This window comes from Crassostrea angulata, chromosome 2, assembly GCF_025612915.1.
Source record: "Crassostrea angulata isolate pt1a10 chromosome 2, ASM2561291v2, whole genome shotgun sequence".
In the NCBI taxonomy this organism is placed as follows: domain Eukaryota; kingdom Metazoa; phylum Mollusca; class Bivalvia; order Ostreida; family Ostreidae; genus Magallana; species Magallana angulata.
The window spans coordinates 19,732,082-19,756,647 of NC_069112.1; the positions used below are offsets into that span (position 1 = coordinate 19,732,082).

Consider the following 24,566-nt stretch of genomic DNA (forward strand, 5'->3'; position numbering starts at 1 on the left):
TTAATGCTATATCATGTCTAGGGATTACAATGGTACATGTATATGATACTGGTATTACTTGTATTTTCCTACGTGCAGAGTTTGTACTCAGGATTTTTAATGTGCATTATTATAACACTGAAATGTAAACTTGCACATGTTATTAAGTAATGTTTTTCCTAACCGGGGAAAAATATTCGAAACAGTTTCATCCAAAAAAAAGGATAAAAGACATTCCAAAAACAGTGTTGGACAAGACCATCATTTGATTAATTATCTAGTTTGAGAATTGTCTGTCAGTGTTCATACCACAAATAATGGCGAAAATAGTTTGTATTGTTTTTCATAATTTTATTGCTTTCCAGTTCTTTTAAAAAACAGTTTAATTGTATGAACTCGAGGGACATGTGTTAGTGCATGCAGCTAAAGTTTCAAAATTGTTGGCATTTCCACAACATCCCCCATAGGAGAATTGCTCGCAGCGCCTTGTGCCTGAATTGTAATAGTAGCGAGGAATCAATGCTTCACAAGGCCCTGACACAACAGGCAGTTCACACTTAGTAGATAGAGGTGGGTCAACTGAAAAATAAAGAATTGTTTGGGTTTTTTTTCAATTATACTGTAATTATTTTTTAAAATATTGAATTTTGTTTAAATTTACTATTTGTTCACCATCTTTTATCACTTTCGAGTTTGAAGAAAAGCATTGCTTCTATATAAATTTTTCAAAACATTTTTTTTGAATATGCAAACAGCGCTAACCTCAGCTAACTGAAAATCTCTTGATTCATGATATAGACCACTTATACTTTTATTTATTTACATATGAAGTCATGTTTTTATAATGAATCAAATGACACTCTTTCGAATGTGCCATACACCTTTCATATCATTTATTGCCTATTGTTCACCAACTACAATATCAAACCTGATAAAAAAATATGTTTTCCGAACGTTGGATTTTAAAAGATACATAGATACGGACTTACTTGGCCACTCAGTGACCCCAGGAGGAGCACACATAGCTCTGCATCCACAACCCCATGAACAGCACTTGAAGTCTGTAATGAGAATAAATACTCATTGACACATTCAGATACATATTTTCTTTGTTGATTCATACTGGGTAAAATTTATGCAATCATTGGGATAATTTTTTTATATCCTGTATGAAAGTTGTTCTGTAATTTGCAGTTGACTGTGTTCAATATTGACCTTTTTTCGTTAGATACGTGAATATAAATTGATTAACATAATACTTTATAGCTGTATGAGAAAAATGAACTATTTCTAGTAGCAAATCATTATAATATAAAATAAAGTTTCTTTGAAAAACTATGGGATAATTTTTAAAAAGAACGGGAAAATTCGAGACATTTAACTCATTAAAGAAATGCATGATTTCATATAAAAATATTTACATCGACTAATTACGATTCCCGCTATTTCTTACAGAAATTGATTGTAATTCATAGCTCTATAGAAACTGACAGGACTGAAATCGATGCGATCAAGTTCCAACTAGTTTATCGATCGGTCGAAACCTTCAGCCATTTAAGAAAAATCACGGACTGTGTGAAATAATAATGATCATGACGGACACAAATTCAACAAAGACAATTTGGCTATTTCTTTTCTGAAACGTACTAATGTACATTGAAAATAAGGTAGTATATTTTAGTTATGTTTAGTTATTTTTGCTTCTTAATATCAATTCATTATCTTATACACAGGTGTAAATAAAATTAATACAATGCCTTCTTCGGTGCTAATTCGGATAAGATGTATTTTCCTGCAATGTCGCTGCCTTCATATATCGCATGAATCGTAAAAGAACAAGTATGATTGGTCTAAATCAGGTATAAAATTTTTAGATGTGTTTTGTGGTAAATTGGATTTCAATACGAATGCAGCGAATTAGGATGGGAAGAGGGAGCAAACTCACTTCCGGGACATTCTCCATCGTGGCTACATCTCACATTGTTTTGATTGCAGTCGCAAAAAGAACCCATTTGTAGGCTGCATTGTCAGGGTTTGGTTTGGATTGAACAGCTAGGGGCGGGGAAAGGCGGCGAAGGGGTCTGACCTTGAACCTGTGAAAAAAAATTATTATGTCAAGATATATATTCAAAAACCGGGTAAAAATAGCACGTTTGCAAAAAATATTAACTTTAAAAGATAATTCGAAAAACAATAGATGTTTTTCGAACAAATTCTGGAAAAAGTTTGTATATGTTAACCTACCGTTGGATATACTTTTTTATTAAATCACCATAAAAAGAATATAGTGAGATTTTGTAACTCTCATCAATATTAATCTAATTGGATTTGAGTTGTTCTGGGAAAACAAATTTCTATATAAATGAGAACAACACTTTTATTATCGCAAGTACTATAATAAAACTCGTTTAGTACGAAGATGGGTATTACGGAGTAAATCCATAATTCCTATGAATTCGCTATGACCGAGTTTTAATGTATCAATAATATTTTTTGGTGATATTTTAATGATTCTAAATGCAATGACCCAATCAGTGTGTATGAATTTACATGTAATTAACATAAGTAGTTTCCACACATTGATTTCTATGTTATCGGTAAAAAAAAACCCTTTGAAACTGTCCAACAATTTTTAACAGCAAAGTTGATGCTATTGAAAAACGCAAAATTTCAAGATTTTGTTTCTCATGGATTTTTTTTCAAGGTTCGTTTCAATATTATGATGTAAAAACCAGTGTAAACTGGTTTTTGAAAAAGCTGTTCTTGCTGTTACTATTTACTTCAACTGTGATCTGTAATTTTTTACCAATTTAGTTGATAAAATAATGCATTTCACCACTAAGGTTAATATAAGCATTAGATAATAGTTTAATAATGCAACACAACATTAACATGCGTATCAATTTTGTATTTATCAATTTATTGTATGTTGTTTTGCCGATTTGCTTTCGTAACTTAATTTCATCAAATGATAAAAATGTAGTTGATATGCATCGGTAATGAATTGATAACTCCAGAGGAAAATTAACATATTAAGTAAATTAGCTTAATTGCTTTAATAATATGCATGGTAACAAGAAGTCAATATAAAATAGTTTCAGTTTATAATGATAATTTTTCAGAACGAAGAGTTTGTAGTTGAAAAGAGAATTGTTTAAACAATAAAACGAGACCGAGAGAGAGAACAAAATAGAACAGAAAAAGCTATACAGACATAAAATGACCTTTGTGTGTATGTGTGTTTGTGTTCATTCAATGAAATGCCAATTTTTAAAATAATGTTGTAAATATGCACAACTATTTTTAATATGGCTTTTGAATTTTCATTTATCCACAATTGTCATTCATACACTATATATGTGACCATCAATTAATAAGGCATTGTTATTTAAATTTCTTGGTTGATTGTATAACTCGAGAAAAAACACAGTCATTAGAATATAAAATGTATTACGTTTTTATATTTGAAAAAATGAGACTTACCAGTTAAGAACACAAACAGATAACAGAATCACCAGCATAATGAACGAATACAGGGATTCAATGAAAAGAAAATCAACGTTGTAACGGTAGACGAATAATTCTGTTTGTGTTGTGCATAAGACTGCGTAGGCAATGCATAAATGAAATAGGTTTGTATCCTCTTTATCAAAATTAGAAATCAGCGATGCATGAATTTCTTGCACTTTTAAACAATCTTTTTACGCAAGGTTTTATTTAATTATTTGATTAAAACGGCGATTCGTGGTGATAAATACCTTTTTACACCATGTGTTAAGCACATGCAATAAATTAAATTAACATATCAACTAATTTTGGACAAAACAGGAAACAATTGCGTTCTTCAGCGACGTCAGGTAATATTTTGTAATTCAAAAACAGTAAGAAGTGGCCTTGGAAAGTATAAAGTCTTGAGATGATGAGACTCCATACAACAGGTCATGGTCCATATCACTGGCCTTCACACCAGAAATAGTCCTTAAGAGGGCTTAATAGCTGTGAAAATTTTACGCTTTAATAATCTCCTTCTAACAAAGAGCTCTGAATAAAGATAAAAGTAAATTGTTTAAAGTTGTTCAAATTGTTTGACGTTAAAATATTTGAATTTTTTCTGAATTAAATAATAGTTTATTGTCACAAAATATTATATATAGATATAGATAACTTTAAAGTAAGTTATCCAGCCTTCTTAAAATGAATTTTTAATAAGTGTTTGATACGATACCAAGATTTTAAAAAAATTAAAAAGAATTCTTTGAAACTGGCAGGATGTTTCAGTTTTAAAAAAAATCATATATACATTAAATATAAATATGATGTCAGGAACTGCTTTGTGTGATCAGTTAAGGCCAATCACAGTTGTAATCGTATACTTTCACTATTTGTGAAACATCTCTTTCCACTATAATACTTTCACACTACTTTGTTTATTATGCAGTGACAGCTTTGTGTAAATCTTCAAGAAACTCAAATCCAATTTGATTTATCTCTAAGGGACATTAGTTTGATGTATTTGGCTTGAGATTGCAACATTCAAACAGTTATATAATGATTTTAATCTCTTTTTTTCTTTACTTACGCTAGAATTTCATTCGGAAGCACAATTCGTCTACTATACGTAAACTAAAGTTTATTCGTTCTTTGCTATTCAAAAAATAACAAAACAACACAAGTTATTTTATTTAATGCATGGTTTACTTTTGGCATAACATAAAAACATTTCATGACGACAACTGATCATTCCTTTAAAAGTAAATACTTATTTCTTACCCCATTATAATGTTGTTGCTTCATATTGAAGTAAGACATTCTAGAAACACTCCGAAACTCCCTTTTGACTAAGGGTCACTGCTTCAACAATATAAAATCTTCATTTAAAGAATCGTTTTTGTTAATTAATGTATTTGTTTTCTGATATCGTGAACATTCACGTACGTTTGTTTATTCTATAGCTTTCATCCACCCACCAAAAAAAGCATGGGAGGGATGCATCAATACACATAGGACTGTCTTGTTAAAAGTTTAAAGCCACCCTTCTTCTTAACAACTGTAGTAATCTATTCATAGTTGTATATAGCAAACGTCGTTGTTATTTTATTTTCTTCTTTTTTCTCTATGACACTAGGACTCATTTATATCATGAAAATAGATACAATAGATTGAAATACTGTGATAGAAATTTTGGGTCTTTCATTTCTTTAAATGATTAAAAATTTTTAAAAAAAGTTCAATTACATAAAATAATGGCCAAGATAAGATGCGATGTTAAATATAGATCGTGAGCATAAGTCCATAATATGTATAATGTACTTGCGAATATCCATTACATTTTTCAACTTTTCCCAGGGGGGGGGGGGGTGGGGGGGGGGGTCCGATGAATAGATGTGTTTGCCAAAGATTAGGAGTCCGAGGCATAATATCAGAAACAGTGGGGCATCAGATATCCGGACGCCATATATCCGGACGCTTCAGTTTACGGCCGGATTTATTTGGGAACATATATGTTGTTTGTGTAATTATTTATCCGGAATTCCGCATTCCTGATCCGGACGGTCTCCCTTTACTACAAAACTTTCTTTCACAATGAACGTTAAAATGTAGATTATATCCAGCATTATACAATAGAAAGATAACGCTAGACCCCTATAAGTAACATATATCAACACTCCCGACTTTCAAAATCACTTTCAAATTACCGACAGTCCTTGTCAGATAGGATTAGCTACGTCTCACTTCACATAGCTTAAGTATCTTAGCCCATGCACCTGTCAAGTGCCATCGCTTTTTAAACTTCCCTTTATTTAAAAGAAAGAATGTACTTTTTAAATCAAGACAACTGGAAAGCTTTACAGAGCTTTGTGGTTTTACCATATTCAAAGGTAACTCAAATATGACTTGATGGTAATCTAGACATGTCTGAGTGGTATAATAATATGACTGAGTGGTAACTCAAACACGACTGACTGGTAACTGAACATGTCTGAGTGGTAACTGAAAAATGACTGAGTGGTATCTGAAACTTGACTTAGAGGTAACAAAAGCACTGAGTGGTCATAAATTTGTTTCTGTCTTTCAGTTGAATTAATGGTAACTGAAAAGTAACCGGCAGTCACCTTGTCAATTACCGTTCCTGGATAATTCAATTACAATTCAGATACCATGGGGTCCACCAAAAGTCAAATTTAATGTTGTAACTTTTACAAAATAAATTGTCAAGTAGCAAGTAGTAAGAATATAGCAAAATTGTTTAAACAAAACAAAACATTTCTTTGCAAGCTTCTTTTTTATTAAACTAAGGCTTATTTGTAAGAATTCGATTGACAAATGCTGGTGCATGCTGACAAAGTTTCAAAGTTGTTTGCATTCCCACAGCATCCTCCGTAGAAGAATGTCTCGCATCGCCCTGTTCTTCTGTTAAAATAATAACGTAGAATGCGTGCTTTGCAAGGTCCAGCTACTACTGGCAGCTCACAGCGGGAAGATAGAGGTCGCTCAACTGAAATCAAAAAGTATACAGCCTTCGGTAACATATATGGACTTGTAATATTAACTGTGCATTGTACTCTTGCAAAGGACTTAGTCCTGTTGTTTGACTTTAATTCTCCAAAATTTTTAGGAGGCCGATTTGGGTTTTTTTTGCGAAAAAACTACAATAGCATAACTCTTTATTTTTTAACCATATGTAATTTAAACCAACTCTAGTTTATATGCGAAGGTTCATGAAAATCGACCGTCTGGTTCTTTTTAGGGACCATCTATAAATAGAGGTACATTTACTATAGGAATATATAGGAAACTGTCATTTTCCTCACATCAAAGCAGTTTTAAAAAATACTACAATAGCTTTTTTCTGAAATTGTTATATATGAAAAGTTATATCATTTCCTACCTTATAAGTAAAAAACACAAAATTCTACCGTCTGGTTTTTAGTGGGGGCCATCTCAAAATATTTAAATGCACCAAATTTTGCTATATATTGGATCATCACGAATGATGATTGGTATAATGGATTCATTCCAAAAATAAGGAAAATATCCTCGAGGATAGCATCATTCTGTTTATAAAATTTCAACAGCGTACAATTTTTACTTTTTCTTTTATGTTATTTCTTATAACGTACTCCTACAAAGCTTCATTTTATCATAACGTCATAAAAGCGCAATGGAAATGCTCCCCCACCGCACAACGTAAAAATCGTATTAAAAATAAAAATTTCCTTTAAAAATCTTTATATTTTTATCTGTATTTTGTTTATTGTGCTCAATTTTATAAATGATATCGAAAAAAATCATAAGAGGTATAAAACAACTATATTATATTAGAATGCGCAATAACATGCGCAATGCATTTTAAAGTCGGCCTCCTTAAATATTTTCGCTTTTAACCTCACATTCTAGAACCTTCTAGAAAAGAATGATTGCTAGGATTATTTAAGAATCGACTATTTGCAGGTACATGTATTGAATTACAGCTAATTTGTTTTATGTTATAATATTCTACTAAGAGGTAACAAAATTAAGTGTAGTTAATTGCTAGACTGATTTCCCTTAATGAACGTTATGCCACTGAATTGTATTGAGTAAATAAGCCTTCAAAGTTAATGTTTGGTTTCTCATTGGTTGATAGCAAAGTGTTTTTCAAACGAAGAAATGCTTTGCTATGTCTTGTCATTCGGTCGGGAATTTTTTTCTTATGGGTTGATAGCAAAGTGTTATAGACTTGACATTTTGTAAACAGTAATCAATTAATCTGTTAAGTTTAACACAAAAACAAAACTCATAACTTGATATTCAATGAACTCTTTTTCAAATGAATTGTAAAGTGTTGTCATTTGGTCGGGGTTTTTTTTCAGAGTTATTTTACAACTAAACCACATAAAAACTGACAAAAAAACAAATCTGTCCATTGATATAACTCTTTTGTATTATTTTTGTTATCTGTTGTTATCTATTTTAGATAAAAAGCAGAATTCACCTTTCAAATTATTTTTCTTTTAATATATATTCATATTGATTGTCTAAATTTCTATATCAGCGTTTTATCACACACTTTTCTGTATAAGTATGCAAATTTTAGGGTTTTTTTCCTGATATAGCATAAAGGTAAGCAAATAAAGTCTAATTTTAAAGATTACGTTACAGATTACGAAAAAAATTCATAATCACTCTTTAAAACCCATCATATTCTACATTTTGTTTACTAGGTGTACAATCATCATTTTATACCTGATGTATAGAATAAGGGTAAAGAGATTAAGACATACCTGGCCACTCAGTGACCCCCGGAGGAACACACATATCTCTGCACCCACATCCCCATGAACAGCACTTGTAGTCTGTAACGAAAATTTAGAGATATTATTTTTATATAAAAAAAATTTAAAAAAAAAAACCTTTTGACATATGACCATTAAACACAGAAATACCAAGCATTGTAGAAAATGATTAACAGCATGGTAGGATTGACTTTTTTAAAAACTTTAAAAAAAATTAAAAAGGTTGATTTTCAAAATCATTCAGAACATTCATCAACCATAATTTAAAAAAAAATAATTAATAAATATTTAACTGTTTTTTTTTAAAATAGAAAAGGCATAATTATCAAACATATATCTTTAACTCTGTATTAACCTTACGGGTTCACCTTTCTATAAATAAGATGACGTCAATTGGAAAAAAAGAAGGAAAACTTACTGCCGGGACATTCACCGTCATGCCCACACCTGATGTTGTTAAGATTACAATCACAGGGGGAGATCATCTGTAGGTTACATTGTCCAGGTTTGGTCCTTAGTCCATAGGGACAGAAGGGGGCAGGGAAAGGCGATCCTGTATTCTTACCTTGTGCCTGCTAAACAAATCAGAAAGGTCAAAAAAGGTTAATTTAATGTTAGATAACAACGATTTAATCTGACATTACATCCTGAATTCGTTAACCTCAATTAACTTCAATATAAGCACATAATGGGTTTTGTTTTAACCTATCAATCTTCATGAAAAGAATTTGTTTTTATATTCGCAGTTAATCTAAGCATTTGTTGAGTTTTTTTTTGGTTTGCTTTATCGGATTATATTTGAAATAGCTTTAACTTTTTTGCAAAAAAAAAATTGCATCGCCGATAAAATCAAAGCCCAGAATAAATATTAGAAATTAAAAGTATTCAGAATTCTGGCAGGGTTTTTTCCTGTCTGAAACTTTTCGAGAACTTTCAATGATCTGAAAATGTTTTCAAAAAACGCTACGTTTAAGATATTTTCAACGTGTTTGTTTCGGCTTTTTATGTCAATTATCTAATTAAGCATTATTTTCGATGCCGTTTAAAATTTTGACCCTAGATACCATTAGCTTGATCAACTGTAAACATTGTCATAAAACGTACTTAAAACTCTACTTAAGAACTAAAATAAAAGTCGTACAACACGAAGAAGGTTATTAAAGGAAAACTCTTTTACCTCTTAAAAATTTTAAATTTCAACCACATGATCATTAAATATTTGCAAAAGATTTGGTGGTAGCAAATGGAGCTAGAAAGGAAGAGAAGGAAGTGGAGATAATCAGTGTGAATGTAAGTCTCTTTAATACAAGTTTTTTTGTGAAATAAAAAATATCGTTAAATAAATATAGGATCTCTCATTGTTTGCGATGGTAAATGATTTTTATCCTACGAGTTGTGTGTTTTCTATCCCCGAGCCTTGGCAAGGAGAGAGACAACACACAACGAGTTGGATAAAAATCGTATACCATCGCAAACCACGAGAGATTCTTTTTATCACATGTTTTACCATGTCTTATACCTCAATCCTTTCTATAAAAATTATAATTGTGAGCCGCACAACACATTTACTGCAAAATGTCAACTACTTTACGCATGGAAAAAAGTTCCTTGACGATTAATAAATGAAAATTTCATTTTCGAGCATTTTTGTAACAATTCATGAAAAAATTAAAACAGCATTAAATGTTTTACATTTAAAACTCCACACTTCAACTAAATTTATTTTTGAATTTTTCATTCTACGTCAATCAACAGCCTAAACCTACGTAATGTTTAATTATGACGTCACGTGGCGTAAGAACACACAGTGGAATATTAAAAATTTATCCCATGAGTGATATTCACCGTATATTGAGATAAACATGTAATAAATCTTGATTATAAGCACTTGAATAAAAAATAATCATTAAGTGACAAAAATAACACTGCTTAAAGTTTTAATATATTTCATGAAAAAAGTGTACTAAAATTACAATTTTATGATGAAACCCGCACAAGTTAAAGTAAAAATGATACTTACCAATGCAAAAAGGAGAGTACATATCACAATCAACAGCATGTCTACGAATCTAAGTTTCTTAAGTGAATGAATATTAAAAATTCTTTGCCTTTTTAAGTTATATTTTCGGGATTTTTTTATGAATCATTCAGGTCAGTCATAAAGCGCAACAATCATGATTCACATACAAATGATATACATTTAATGTTTTGGCAAAAGAACAACAAGATCTTAATTAGTTAAAAACTATTATGCAACAGCAATTATGAGCAAGATGGACATCTATTATTTTTTCAGTTTTCGTCAGGGACAGCAATTTTTTCCCAGAATTAATGACTTGCGTAGATGAGTTTAATGTTAATTATTTTATTTCCTTACTAAATCTTACAAATGCAACGAAGCATAAATTTTAACAAGTATTTAAAAAAAAATACATCATAAAATTCCCTTTTCAAACCACATTTGGTTAAGGAATGAATTCAATATTTATTAGTTTTATAAAATATAAAATGGTTTGGGGCAGTTTACGCTTTATAAACCGCGAAGCGGTTTATAAAAAAGCGTAAACTGTTCCAAACCATTTTATATCGTATAAAACTAATAAATATTGAATTCATTCCTTATGATTTAATTTATTTGCTATCAATTGTTGATAAAAAAAAAAGTCATTTGATATATAAAATGGCATCAAATTGTACAAAATTCAAACGTAACGTCAGGCGGATTGACACGTTTTTGACGTAAGTCTTACTATGACGTAGGCAACATTATTTATACGATATAAAATAATATTTTCAACCAATCAGAAAGCGTGTTACAACCAGAATTAAATTCTTTTAGAGTACAAGAATAAGTAACAAGGACAAAATGTTAAGATTATACCGTAATCGTAATGCTTAATTAAACATAAGAATATTCTAAGTTTTTTCACCCTTGACTTAAAAATGTGTTACTGAGGGACATGCATGGGGAATGATTCTGTTTGCCAAGGGGTGGGGATCGAGGCCTATTTTCAGTCAATTTACTACGCTAATTCAAATAATTTAACCCCCATGCGACCTCTTACATCCGCGTATAAGCGAAAAAAGTCATTAATGCTTTTATGCTAAAAAAGTTAAAGAGAGGATAGATAGAAGATCATTGATTATTATCGATCGGGTTCATCTTTCGTAGATAAATTTTGATAAGAAAAAACATTTGCTAGCTACTTTTTATAGCTGAACAATAATAAAGTTTATCCAATTATCGTGCTCAACATATATTAACTAGTATCTAATGACCCATTCTATCATACAGGAATAAAAGTCAGTAAAATCCTATAAAATTTCCAATGAACTGATGAAATGGAGATTTATTCAATGTTAATTAATTGGTCTCCTAATTGAATTTAGCACGTGCAATTCATATAAATTTTTAGATGTTTTTTTAGAGGTTTTAATTAAAAAACATAAAAAGTTTTATTGGCTTATTTTTTGTAGATAATTATGATAATTTAGTTTGAAGGACATCCCTTTAGAAAAATCATCAAATCACAAATGTTTTCATTATATAATGAATAAGATATAAATGAGACAAGATACCTGTCCATTTTAAAAATTAGATAGACAGTGGACATAAAGTTAACCAAGAATAACAACATCTTAGTCCTTTTTTCTCATGACCTGAACATGCAATACTAAGGTGCATGCGCACGGATCCATGACAGTTCTGGGAGGGGTGGGGTCTCGAGTGATACATGTAGTTGTGCGTGCCGAAGGGGTCCGAGGACAATTTTCAGTAAACTAACTATGTAAATTTAATTACTCTGGACTTTTAAGATCCCCCAAACATCTTCTAGATCCACTAATGAAGCAAAGCAGTAATTCATGCTGTTCTGTCGTATGATATATATTTATTATGTATATAACGAAAGGCAATGCGTTAATGAGAAATAGAGAGTTCTGGAGAAAGTTCAACCTACTGTCGCATATTCTAACCATGATAAAAAGGATGGAAGTACTTACAGATTTAGTTTCTAGCATCAAAATACACCAAATCAAAAAACATGTGTTATGTGAAAAACGTATTCTACATCAATGAATAAAGCAATCTTTTCTTCCCAAATAAAAGGTGTAACATTCTCTTTAAGATATTTCAATGATGGAATTTAAATGCCACTACTTGTAACAACAGATAGAAATATAAATCTTATTTTTAGTTTTAATGTGATGAATATTCATGATGGTAAACTAAAGAATAAATGTAACAACAGATAAAAAAATAAATCTTTTTTTTAGTTTTAATGTGATGAATATTCATGATGGTAAACTAAAGAATACATTCTTAAAAGAACTATATAGGCGATGTATGATAAAAATAAAGATCTTGTTATTTACAATCATGATCAACGCTTTCAAAACAATTTTATTATGCAACCACAGCAGTAACGTTTGATAAATAAAATTATACGCAATGCATGATAAAAATAATGTTCATCTTTTGAACAATCAAAGTTTTTATAACAGGTTTTTTTTTTCCAGCCACGGCAGTCACGTTTATTGTCTGTTTTGTATTTGTCCAATAAGTAGGTTGATGGCGAAGGAGGTTTTAACCATTTGCCTTATAATTCAATTTCTATCTAACTAGGGTCTTCCGTTTCCGACGGAAGACCCTTGTTATTCTATTGTTTCTTTTCTTTATTATTATTTTTAGGGTCTTCCGTTTCCAACGGAAGACCCACTTGTTTTTCTTCGGTTTCTTTTTATTATTATTTTTTTTTCTGACTCCTTCTCGGCTTTATATCTCAAAAATTTTTCATCCGATTTCCATGAAATTTTCAGAGCGTTTGTAAAGTAATCATGCCTGGACGATGTTTAAGTTTCAGCATTTACGTCACTTCCGTTCAAATCTGACGGCCATTTTTAATTTTTGAAAAAGTGATTTTGTCCGGAGGATTTCTCCGTAACCTTAAAAGATATCGCTTCGAAAATTTTACTAATGATAGATGCATCAGTTCTATGGTGTACTTGGGGGGTTTAAAATTTTATTCATCGATTTTGCTCAAAACCGGAATAATTTCCAATTTTTGTACATTTTCATTTTTTTTTTAACAAAATAAGACATTACTACAGTCTTATAGAAATTGCCATAGTAAATTAAAATCTCAAATCCGTTTGAAAATCGGACGATGCATTACAGAGATATCGGGGTTTAAAAATTGATTTTTCCGGAAATTTTGATTCCGCGTCCTTGGTTTGAAAAATAGCGAAATGTTCAAAGTTAAATAAACTCGTACCGAAAATTATTGTTAAGTCGTACTTGAACACATTCGGATTTTTTTTGTTAAGTCGTTCTTGAAATAAGAAAGGTTTTTGTTAATTCGTACTTTAAATTATTCTGATTTTGTTAAGTCGTACCAGGAATAATTCGATTTTTTCATCTTTTTATTTTAGTTACTCTTGTTATTGGTTTAAGAGCTCTGCTTCTTACAGGAACTTCCAGCTTTACTTCCAACATTAACGGAAGACCCATTCGTTGCTTTGCAACGAGCTTTGCTCTAGTTTTTTTAAAAAAAATTTTTCTGACTTTTTTCAAACGCTATTTCTCGTGAACTACTCGACCGATTTGTATAAAATTTTCAGGACGTAATGAGCATCATACGTACTTGATATTTAAAAATTTCTAGCTGATGACGTCACTTTCGGTTTGAGATTTTGAGGATTTAGTGAATTTTTAAGGCCCATTTTGTCCACGTAACTTCCCAAAAACTAATTGCGATAAACGTGAAACTTTTAGGGATAGTAGATGAATGTCTGTAGATGATCCTATTTATTTGATTTTTTGAAAAATGTGATGGGCGGCAAAGCTCGCACGAGCTCAAAAATTGGCACCAATTTTTTTCACGATTTTTTCGCACATTTTTAGCTTTCAGCCCTAGCTTTTAATGTGTTAATATTTTGTTTAAACATGTAATGCAAAAGTTGTTCAAATAAACTAGGACTTTCGTTTGATTTCAAGAAAAAGGGGTTGGCTCCTCAAATTAGGGGCCAAGAGGGCTCTAAGGTATTTTTGCCATAACTATTTACTGAAAAATAATTTGCTATCAATTATAGAAGCAAAAATGTTCATTGTACAGCTGTTTATGTATACAAAAGTATACCTAAGTCATATGTTACGTAATTAGGGGTTTCAAGGGGCCATAAGTCCAAAACTTTGATCTTTAATATCTAGAAAAGGAGATATATTTTGATAAGAATTACAGAACAAAAAATGCTAAGAATTATGTTCTTAACAATATGCCACCTAAATAATTTTTGTTGGTGGCCCCAGTAAGGATTTTAAGGGTCGGCCCCTTAAACACATTTGTTCAGATATCTTTAGAGCGGTCAACAATTTCTGAACACTTGATGAACAAAATGTGTTTTTATTTACAAGACCTTTTATTTGATATCAAGAAATAAGGGCTGGCCCCTTAAATAAGGGGCCAAGAGGGCTCTAAAGTCTTTTAATAATAAGTCTTTAGTGAAAAAAAATTTGTTATTAATTATAGAAGCAAAAATGTTCATTGTACAGTTGTTTATCTATACAGTACCATATGTAAGTCATATGTTACGTAATTAAGGGTTTCAAAGGGCCAGATTTCCAAAACTTTGATTATTAATATTTAGAAAAGGAGAAATATTTTGAAAAGCATTGTAGAAGAAAAGTTGCTCAAAATAATGTCCTTAACGATATGGGATCTAAAAAAATTTGTTGGAGGCCCTGGTAAGGAGTTTAAGGGTCGGCCCCTAAAACACAGTTGTTCTGATATCTCTAGAACGGTTAATAATTTGTGAATATTTGTTGAACAAAATATGTTAATATTTACGATACCTTTCATTTGATATCAAGAAAAAAGGACTGACCCCTCAAATTAGGGAACAAAAGGGCTACAAAGTCTTTTCATTATAACTTATATTTTAGGGATAGTATGTTATTAATCATAAAGCAGAAAATAAGAACTTATTATTAATAATTTAAAACTGAAACCCGGTCTAAAATCGGGCGATGTATTACAGAGATATAGGTGGTTTAAAAATTGATTTTCCGGAAGTTTTGATTCCACTTTTTTGGTTAAGAAAATAGTTTTCTGTTAAGAGTTAAATTACCTCGTATCTAAAATTATTCGATAATTGTTAAATCGTACTTTTACATATTCGGATTTGTATTTGCTAAGTCGTGTTTGAAATCTATAAGGTTTGTTAATTCGCGGTTTTTATCATTTGGATTCTGTTAACTCATACCAAGAATAATTCAATTTTTTTTCTTTTTGTCGTAGTTACTTATGTTTATTGGTTTAAGAACTCTGCTTCTTACAGGAACTTCTAGCTTTAATTTCAACATTATCGGAAGACCCACTCGTTGCTTTGCAACGAGCTTTGCTCTAGTTTTTTTAATTTTATTTTTTTATTTTTTTTTTTTTATATTTTTTTTTTTTAATTAAAAATGGTTGATATGCTCTAGTCTGAACTGTTCATTCCAGTAGAGAATTTTTTACCTACATGTATCAAGTAAAAAAATTCCAATTCCTTGAGTAATGCCTGTGGTTACAAAACAATCAATATTAATTACTTTCAGTTCACAATAATCATTGTCAGAGGCAGGAGATTGTAGTTGAACGATAACAATTATTTTTTTATATGTGTGTTTGTGTTCAATCATTCATTCATTCATTATAAAAATGCTATTTTTTTAAATTCTTAAAAAATAAGCAAATATAATATCTGTATGAAATTTAGAATTTTCAATAATTCACATTTTTATTCATTCATTTACAATACGTTTTACTACAAATGATAATGCACTGTTATTTTGTTTTCTTGGTTTGTTATCTCGAAAAATAATAGTCATGCATATATAGAAAATGTATAACGTTTTCATGTAAAAAAAAAAAAAATGAAACGCACTAGTGTCTGAACCAAAGCAAATAGCAGATTCAACAGCGTTCTTAATGTATCCATTGATTCTTTAAAACATGAAAAGGTCCCGTTACTCTTAGACTTCTAAGTTGTGGCTTTTGAAGAATTATACCGTGTCTGAATTTTTTTGTTTGAATAAAAAAAACAACTTTGACTGGTCTAGATCCGGTATCAAATTATACATGTGTTTTGTGTTTCATTTGCATACAACTGCAGCTAATACGGTTGGGGTAAAAGGGACTAAACTCACTTCCTGGACATTCTCCATCATGGCTACACCTCACGTTGTTTTGATCACAGTCACAAAAAGAACCCATCTGTAGGCTGTATTGTCCGGGTTTTAAAAAAAGACTGAACAGCTAGGGGCGGGGAAACGCTGTGCAGGGGTCTGACCTTGAACCTGCGAAAATAGATCCATCATGTCCATATTGATTAGACACATACTTAAATTAAAATCCTAAGCAAAACGGAGTGAAGTTATGGCCACAAATGTACAACGAAGTTCTGGAGAAAGATTCAGCTACTGCATGTCGCATATTTAAATCATGATTAAATAAAAAATTCTGAGATTTAGTTACTAACTCCAAAACAAATCAAATTAAAAAAATACGTTCTACATCAACGAAAAAAGAAATCTGGTTATCCCTTCGGGCTTGGGCCGATACCAACCGCTAGGGCTGATACCAGGGACAAGATCAAAGCAACAGTGTGATGTTGTTTATATCATATATCTAAAATCAAAAACTTTATTTATTCAAATTCAGATTCCAAATAAGGAATGTAATTTATCATGAAGAACCTATAGATTTTTTTTGGATTTACAAAACTCGTTCGTTTTTATTCCTTTTTATATGTGTTAAGAACTGTAAGAGTAGTTGGACTTTGTTAACAAACCATCATTGTTTGAAATACAGTAGAAGGGAGTCTGTCGTCTGAGATGAAGCACTATCATCTCTAATTTAAAATTATTGAGAGAAAAACTTCCAACCTACGCAACTTCTTAATGAGTCTGTAACGTGTTTTGTCCTGGGTTCTCAGGGATAATATATGCAATAAATTTTCCTCTAACTCTACCTGAGTTAATAATGATTAGTACAATGATTTTTCTCTAATTGGGTAACGTTTAAATCACTATCAATCATAAATGGGGATAATGTGTGAGGTGGGCTTTCAGTACTGTGTGTCTATACCCGGTTCCTATTGAGAGAGAAGTACTTGGTGTTTCAATCTTCTTCAGATTTACTACACCAAGCACCTCACCTCAATTCCCTGGGTTTCTTGCCACTAGTTTCTATTTAACCCTACCTCTTAACTCTTCTATCTTTCTTCTTTCTATTTTCTTTCTATCTATCTTGTCCTTCCTACTCCGCTGTTCACAGACGACTCTCCCAGACTCTACAGCACAGCTGTTTATATAACCTTGGAGTAGTCCACTCCAAGGGTAGTCAGGTTATTCCATTTCCCCCACCCAAATCTAATTCATTACAACGTTTATTGTAATAAGGCATAATCATTACAAGTCAAATTCTTTCACTGGGATTTCGTAAGTTTCCTGTCAGATTCCATTCATAAAAATCCATACTGTTATAGCAAGTTGTTTGAGAACGTTTATAAGTGCATCCAATACTTTAAGTTGATTAACAACTTAATTTTGACAATTTAAACTCTGGTATTCTAAGATTAAGTCTCGTTCCATCCTTCTCTATACCCTCCATAATTAAAATGTTGAGTGATATTAAATTAAGCGTGCTATTGTTCTAAATACACAAACTTTGTGTTGGTTACCTCCCTCTTACTTAAAAACAAATCACTCTTCGGCGCTATTTTTGAGTTATAATTTTTCAATTTTTAGAAATAAATAAAAATATTGAGACGTGTAAGGTGATGCTTTATTATTTATTTGTTATTCAATCGTTATTTCACAAACTAGTCTTAATTTAAAGCAAAGATATTTGGGATTAGCGATTTTAAATTTGAGGGCAATCCACCCTCTTGACGACGGGCTGAGACAGAGAAATAGCAGCCCCGAGGGCGATACAGCCCTAGCTTTTGGTGGCTATCTCACCTAGTCCAAAACACGTGTATCAGGGCTGATACACTACTAGATATATGATATTTCATGTGTTTTTCTCCAACTCCATAAAATTGATGTATTTATAATTAAAACATGTCTTACAATAACATTTTAAAGGAATTACTGTTAAAACATATCAATGATTCTGTTGACAAATGTATGTGAATTAAAAAGATACAGTACAGTCCGAATGTTTATTTTTGATGCAATAGCTAAATGTCAAGGTCTAGGCTAATGAAGGGTATTTGTGAGTGGTAAAATGCAAATATAAGTAATAAACAACGATTATTTGTAACTGGCAATCACCTTGTCAATTACCGTTACCGAATAAGTCAATTATAATTGCAATTCAGATATCATGTGGTCCACCAAAAAGTCAGATTTAATGCTGTAACTTTTACAAAATAAATTGTCAAGTAGAAAACAGCAAGAATATAGCAAAATTGTTATAAAAAAATTCCTTGCAAGCTCCGTTTTTATTAAACTAAGACTTATTTGTAATAATTCGATTGACAGGTGCTGGTGCATGCTGACAAAGTTTCAAAGTTGTTTGCATTCCCACAGCATCCTCCGTAGAAGAATGTCTCGCACCGCCCTGTTCTTCCGTTAAAATAATAACGTTGAATGAGTGCTTTGCAAGGTCCAGATACTACTGGCAGCTCACAGCGGGAAGATAGAGGTCGCTCAACTGAAATTAAAAAGTATACAGCCTTCGGTAACATATATGGACTTGTAATATTAACTGCGCATTGTACTCTTGCAAAGGACCCATCATTCTGGTCCTGTTGTTTGACTTTCATTCTCCAAAAATTTAAATATTTGATGAAAACATGTTCGCGTTTTACCTCAAATTCTAGAACCATATACAAAAGAATGATTGCTAGGAGTATTAAAGAATCGACTATTTGCAGGTACATGTATATGAATTACAGCTAATTTGTTTTTTAAGATTCTATTTAAAAGAGGTAACATCAATTTTGAATCAAATGTGTAATTTCTACACAACTTTCAAATTTTACTTAACAAAATTAAGTGTAGTTAATTGCAATACTGATTTCCCTTAATGAACGTTACGCCACTGAATAGTATTCAGTGAATAAGACTTTAAAGTTAATGTTTGTTTTCTCATGGGTTGATAGCAAAATGTAATAGACTTGACCTTTTGTAAACAGTAATCAATTAATCACTTAAGTTTAACACAGAAACAGTATTTATAACTTAATATTCAGAAAACTGTTTTTCAAACGGCGAAATGCTTTGCTATGTGTTGTCATTCTTTTTTTTTTCTCATGGGTAAATAGCAAAGCGCTATAGACTTGGCATTTTGTAAACAAAAATCAATTAATCTATGAATTAAAAAAAAGAAACAATACTCATTACTTCATATTCAATAGACTGTTTTTCAAATGAATTGTTAAGTGTTGTCATTGGGTCGGGGTTTTTTTTTCAGAGTTATTTTACAACTAAACCACATAAAAACGGACAAAAAAAAACAAATCTGTCCATTGATATAACTCTTTTCTATTATTTTTGTTATCTGTTGTTATCTATTTTTGATAAAAAACAGAATTCACCTTTCAAATTATTTTTCTTTTAATAAATATTCATATTAATTGTCCAAATTTCTATATCAGCTTGTTATCACAAACCTTTATGTATAAGTATGTAAATTTTAGGGTTTTTTTTTTCCTGATACTGAGTATAGCATTATGGTGGGCAAATAAAGACTAAATTAAAAGATTATCACATTTTACGATTAAAATTTATAATTACTCTTTATAACACATTACATTCTACATTTTGTAGTACTAAGGTGCACAATTATAATTTTATACCTGATGTATAGAATAAAGGTAAATAGATTAAGACATACCTGGCCACTCAGTGACCCCGGGAGGAACACACATATCTCTGCACCCACATCCCCACGGACAGCACTTGTAGTCTGTAACGAAAATTTAGAGGCATTCTTTTTCATATAAAAAAGAATTTTAAAAAAACTTTCGGCATATGACCATTAAACACAAGTACAAAGCATTGTAGAAGAATGATAAACAGCATGGTAGGATTGACTTTTTTTCAAAACTTAAAAAAAAAAAAAGGTTTATTTCCAAAATAGTTCAGAACATTTATGAACTATTATTTGAAAATGCTAATTAAATATTCAACTGTTTTTTTAACAGAAATTACATAAGGGCATAATTATCAAACATATATCATTAACTCTGTATTTACCTTACGGCTATCTCTAAATAAGATGACGTCAATTAGAAAAAAAGGAAAACTCACTTCCGGGACATTCACCGTCATGCCCACACCTGACGTTATTTGCATTACAATCACAGGGGGAGGCCATCTGTAGGTTACATTGTCCAGGTTTGGTCCTTAGTCCATAGGGACATAAGGGGGCAGGGAAAGGCGATCCTGTATTCTGACCTTGTGCCTGCTAAACAAATCAAAAAGGTCAACAAAGGTTAAATTAATGTTAGATAACAACGATTTAATCTGACATTATATCCTGAATTCGTTAACCTCAATTTACTTCAATATAAGCACATAATGAGTTTTGTTTTAACCTATCAATCTTCATGAAAAGAATTCGTTTTTCATTCGCAGATAATCCAAGAATTTGTTATGTTTTTTTTTCGGTTTGGTTTATCGGATTATATTTGAAATAACTTTAACCTTTTTACAAGAAAAAAAATTGCATCGCCGATAAAATCATAGCCAAGAATTAATATAAGAAATCAAAAGTATTCAGAATTCTGGCAGGGTTTTTTCCTGTCTGAAACTTTTCGAGAATGTTCAAAAATGTTTTCAAAAAAACCAACTCTTATCAATTCTTGAATTCTATATAATAGAAAAAAATCTTTCATATATATATATATATATATATATATATATATATATATATATATATATATATATATATATATATATATTTAACTTATTTCTAGTGAAGCAAAAAGACTGCCTAACCACAGAGATTTATCTTTTACATACGTAATGAATTGTTAAAGAAATTTGTTAAAAATACCATAATATCGTATTCTTCCGATGACAAGAGACCTTTTTTAGGTAAACATTTTTATTATGCATGTATAAACTGTTTCATGCGTTAGCGCCACTGACATTTTGTTTATGTCGTCGAAATAACGAGATACATTATTAGAAGTGTTTGGCCGCAACGTTTACGATATTTATTTTTTAAGTTAATTATCCAACTAAGCATTACTTTCGACGCCGTTTGAATTTTGACATTAGATACCATAAGCTTTATTAACTATAAGCATTGTCATAAAACGTACCTTTCACGATACTTAAGAACTAAGTCGTACAACACAAAGAAGGTTGTTAAAGGAAAACGTTTTTACATCCTAAAAATTTTAAATTTCTATACATGATCTTTCATTATTTGCAAAAGATTTTGTGGTAGGAGATGGAGCTAGAAAGAAAGAAAAGGAAATGGAGATTATCAGTTTTAATGTAAGTCTCTTTAATGCAAGTTTTTTGTGAAAAAAAATATCGTTAAATGAATATAAGATATCTCATGGTTTGCGATGGTATATGATTTTTATCCAACGAGTTGTGTGTTTTCTATCCCCGAATCTTGGCAAGGGGATAGACAACAAACAACGAGTTGGATAAAAATCATATACCATCGCAAACCATAAGAGATTCTTTTTATTATATGTTTTACCATGTCTTTTATTAAACCTCAATCCTTTCTGTAAAAATTATAATTGTGAGCCGCACAACACATCTACTGCAAGACGTCAACAACTTTACGCATGGAAAAAAGTTCCTTGAAGATTAATAAATGAAAATTTCATTTTCGAGCATTTTTATAACAATTCATGAAAAAATTAAAACAGCATTAAATGCTTTACATTTAAAACTCCACACTTCAACTAAATTTATTTTTGAATTTTTCATTCTACGTCATTCAACAGCCTAAACCTACGTAATGTTTAATTATGACGTCACGTGGCGTAAGAACACACAGTGGAATATTAAAAATTTATCCCATGAGTGATATTCATCGTATATTGAGATAAACATGTAATAAATCTTGATTATAAGCACTTGAATAAAAAATATTCATTAAGTGACAAAAATAACACTGCTTAAGGTTTTAATTTATTTCATGAAAAAAGTGTACTAAAATTACAATTTTATGATGAAACCCGCACAAGTTAAAGTAAAAATGATACTTACCAATGCAAAAAGGAGAGTACATATCACAATCAACAGCATGTCTACGAATCTAAGTTTCTTAAGTGAATGAATATTAAAAATTCTTTGCCTTTTTAAGTTTATATTTTCGGGATTTTTTTTATGAATCATTCAGGTCAGTCATAAAGCACAACAACCATGAATTATTCACATGCAGATTATATACGTTTAATGTTTTGGCAAAAGAACAAGATCTTAATTAGTTAAAAACTATTATGCAACAGCAATTAAGGGCAAGATGGACATCTATTATTTTTCCAGTTTCCGTCAAGGACAGCAATTTTTTCCCCAGAATTAATGACTTGCGTAGATGAATTCAATGTTAATTATTCGATTTCCTTGCTAAATCTTACAAGTGCAACGTAGCATAAATTTTAACAAGTGTTTTAGAAAAAAAAGTACATCATAAAATTCCCTTTTCAAACCACATTTAGTTTAGAGTACAAGAATAAGTAACAAGGACGAAATGTTAAAATTAGCCCGTAATGTAATGCTTAATTAACATAAGAATATTCTACGTTTTTTCACCCTTGTCTTAAAAATGTGTTACTGAGGGACATGTGCGGATCCAGAACATTATCTTAAGAATGATTCTGTTTGCCAAGGCGTGGGGATCGAAGCCTATTTTCAGTCAATTTACTACGCTAATTCAAATAATTTAACCCCCATGCGACCTCTTATATCCGCGTATAAGCGAAAAAAGGCATTAATGCTTTTATGCTAAAAAAAAGTTAAAGAGAGGATATATAGAAGATCACTGATTACTATCGATCGGGTTCATCTTTCATAGATGAATTTTAATAAGAATAAACATTTGCAAGCTAATTGTTATAGCTGAACAATAATAAAGTTTATCCTGATATATTTCAGATCATCGTGCTCAACCTAAAATAACTAGCATCCAGTGACCCATTCTATCATACAGGAATAACAGTTAGGAAAATAAAATAAAATTTTTAATGAACTGGTGAAATGGACTTGCAGAGATTAATTCAATGTTAATGAATTGGTCTCCTAAATGAATTTTACACGTGCAATTCATATAAATTTTAAACAGTTTTTTAAAGAGTTTTTAATAAAAAAAAAAAAAACTCCCTTTTAAAAAAATAAAAAGTTTTATTGGCTTTATTTTTGTAGATAATTATGATAATTAATTTATCATTTAATTAATTTAATTCATCAAGTCACAAAAATAAATACATGATTTATTATTATTACATAACTGCTTGAGAAATGTATATGGTTACAAAACAATCAACATTAATTACTTTCAGTTCATAATAATTATTGTCAGAGGCAGGAGTTTGTAGTTGAACGCAAATCGTTTCAACAAAAAAATGAGGGAAAAAGACACAGGACAGAAAATGTTATGTAGAGATAACAATTTTTTTCTGTATACGTGATTGTGTTCAGTCTTTCATCCATTATAAAAATGCTATTTTTTAAAATATTCTAAAAAAAAAATAAACAAGTATAAAATCTGTATGAAATTTAGAATTTTCAATCATTCATATTTTAATTCATTCACAATACGTTCTACTACTAATACTAATGCACTGTTATTTTATTTTCTTGGTTTATTAGCTCGAGAAATAATAGTCATGCATATATAGAAAATGTATAACGTTTTCATGTATAAAACACGAAACGTACTATTGTCAGAACCAAAGCAAATACTAGATTCAACAGCATTCTTGATGTATTCATTGATTCTTTAAAACAAAAAAGGTCCCGTTACTTTTAGACTTCGAAGTTGTGGCTTTTGAAGAAATATACCGTGTCTGAATTTTTTTTAAATGAAAAAAGACAAGTTTGTTGGGCTAGATCCGGTATCAATTTATACATGTGTTTTCTGTTTCGTTTGCATACAATACGTTTAAAATGAGATTCTCCATCATGGCTATACCTCACGTTGTTTTGATCACAGTCACAAAAAGAACCCATCTATAGGCTGCATTGTCCGGGTTTGGTTCTAAGCAAGACTGGACAGCTAGGGGCGGGGAAAGGCTGCGCAGGGGTCTGACCTTGAACCTGCAAATAATAAATCCATTATGTCCTAATGATTA

At 30.7% G+C, this 24,566-nt stretch overlaps 1 protein-coding gene across 1 annotated transcript; it reads right to left on the reverse strand.

Moving 5' to 3' along the window:
- Positions 1 to 317: 317 nt before the first annotated feature.
- LOC128173993 (actinia tenebrosa protease inhibitors-like) lies at positions 318 to 22,580 on the reverse strand. The gene is made up of 7 exons (XM_052839643.1): positions 22,483 to 22,580; positions 20,554 to 20,710; positions 8,244 to 8,315; positions 6,280 to 6,475; positions 1,925 to 1,998; positions 969 to 1,040; positions 318 to 558 (listed from the first exon to the last, which is right to left on the reverse strand). Exons 1-7 carry the CDS (start codon positions 22,519 to 22,521, stop codon positions 362 to 364), a joined length of 807 nt encoding a protein of 268 aa, XP_052695603.1. The 5' UTR covers positions 22,522 to 22,580; the 3' UTR covers positions 318 to 361.
- Between the last annotated feature and the right edge of the window lie 1,986 nt (positions 22,581 to 24,566).

Excerpts from the sequence above, each read along its gene's own strand:
- LOC128173993 (XM_052839643.1), bottom strand. The coding sequence starts at position 22,521 with ATGCTGTTGATTGTGATATGTACTCTCCTTTTTGCATTG. Across the intron at positions 20,711-22,482 it reads GTACTCTCCTTTTTGCATTG|CAGGCACAAGGTCAGAATAC; the intron begins GTAAGTATCATT and ends TGATTTGTTTAG. Across the intron at positions 1,041-1,924 it reads CGATGGAGAATGTCCCGGAA|ACTTCAAGTGCTGTTCATGG; the intron begins GTGAGTTTGCTC and ends TTCTCATTACAG.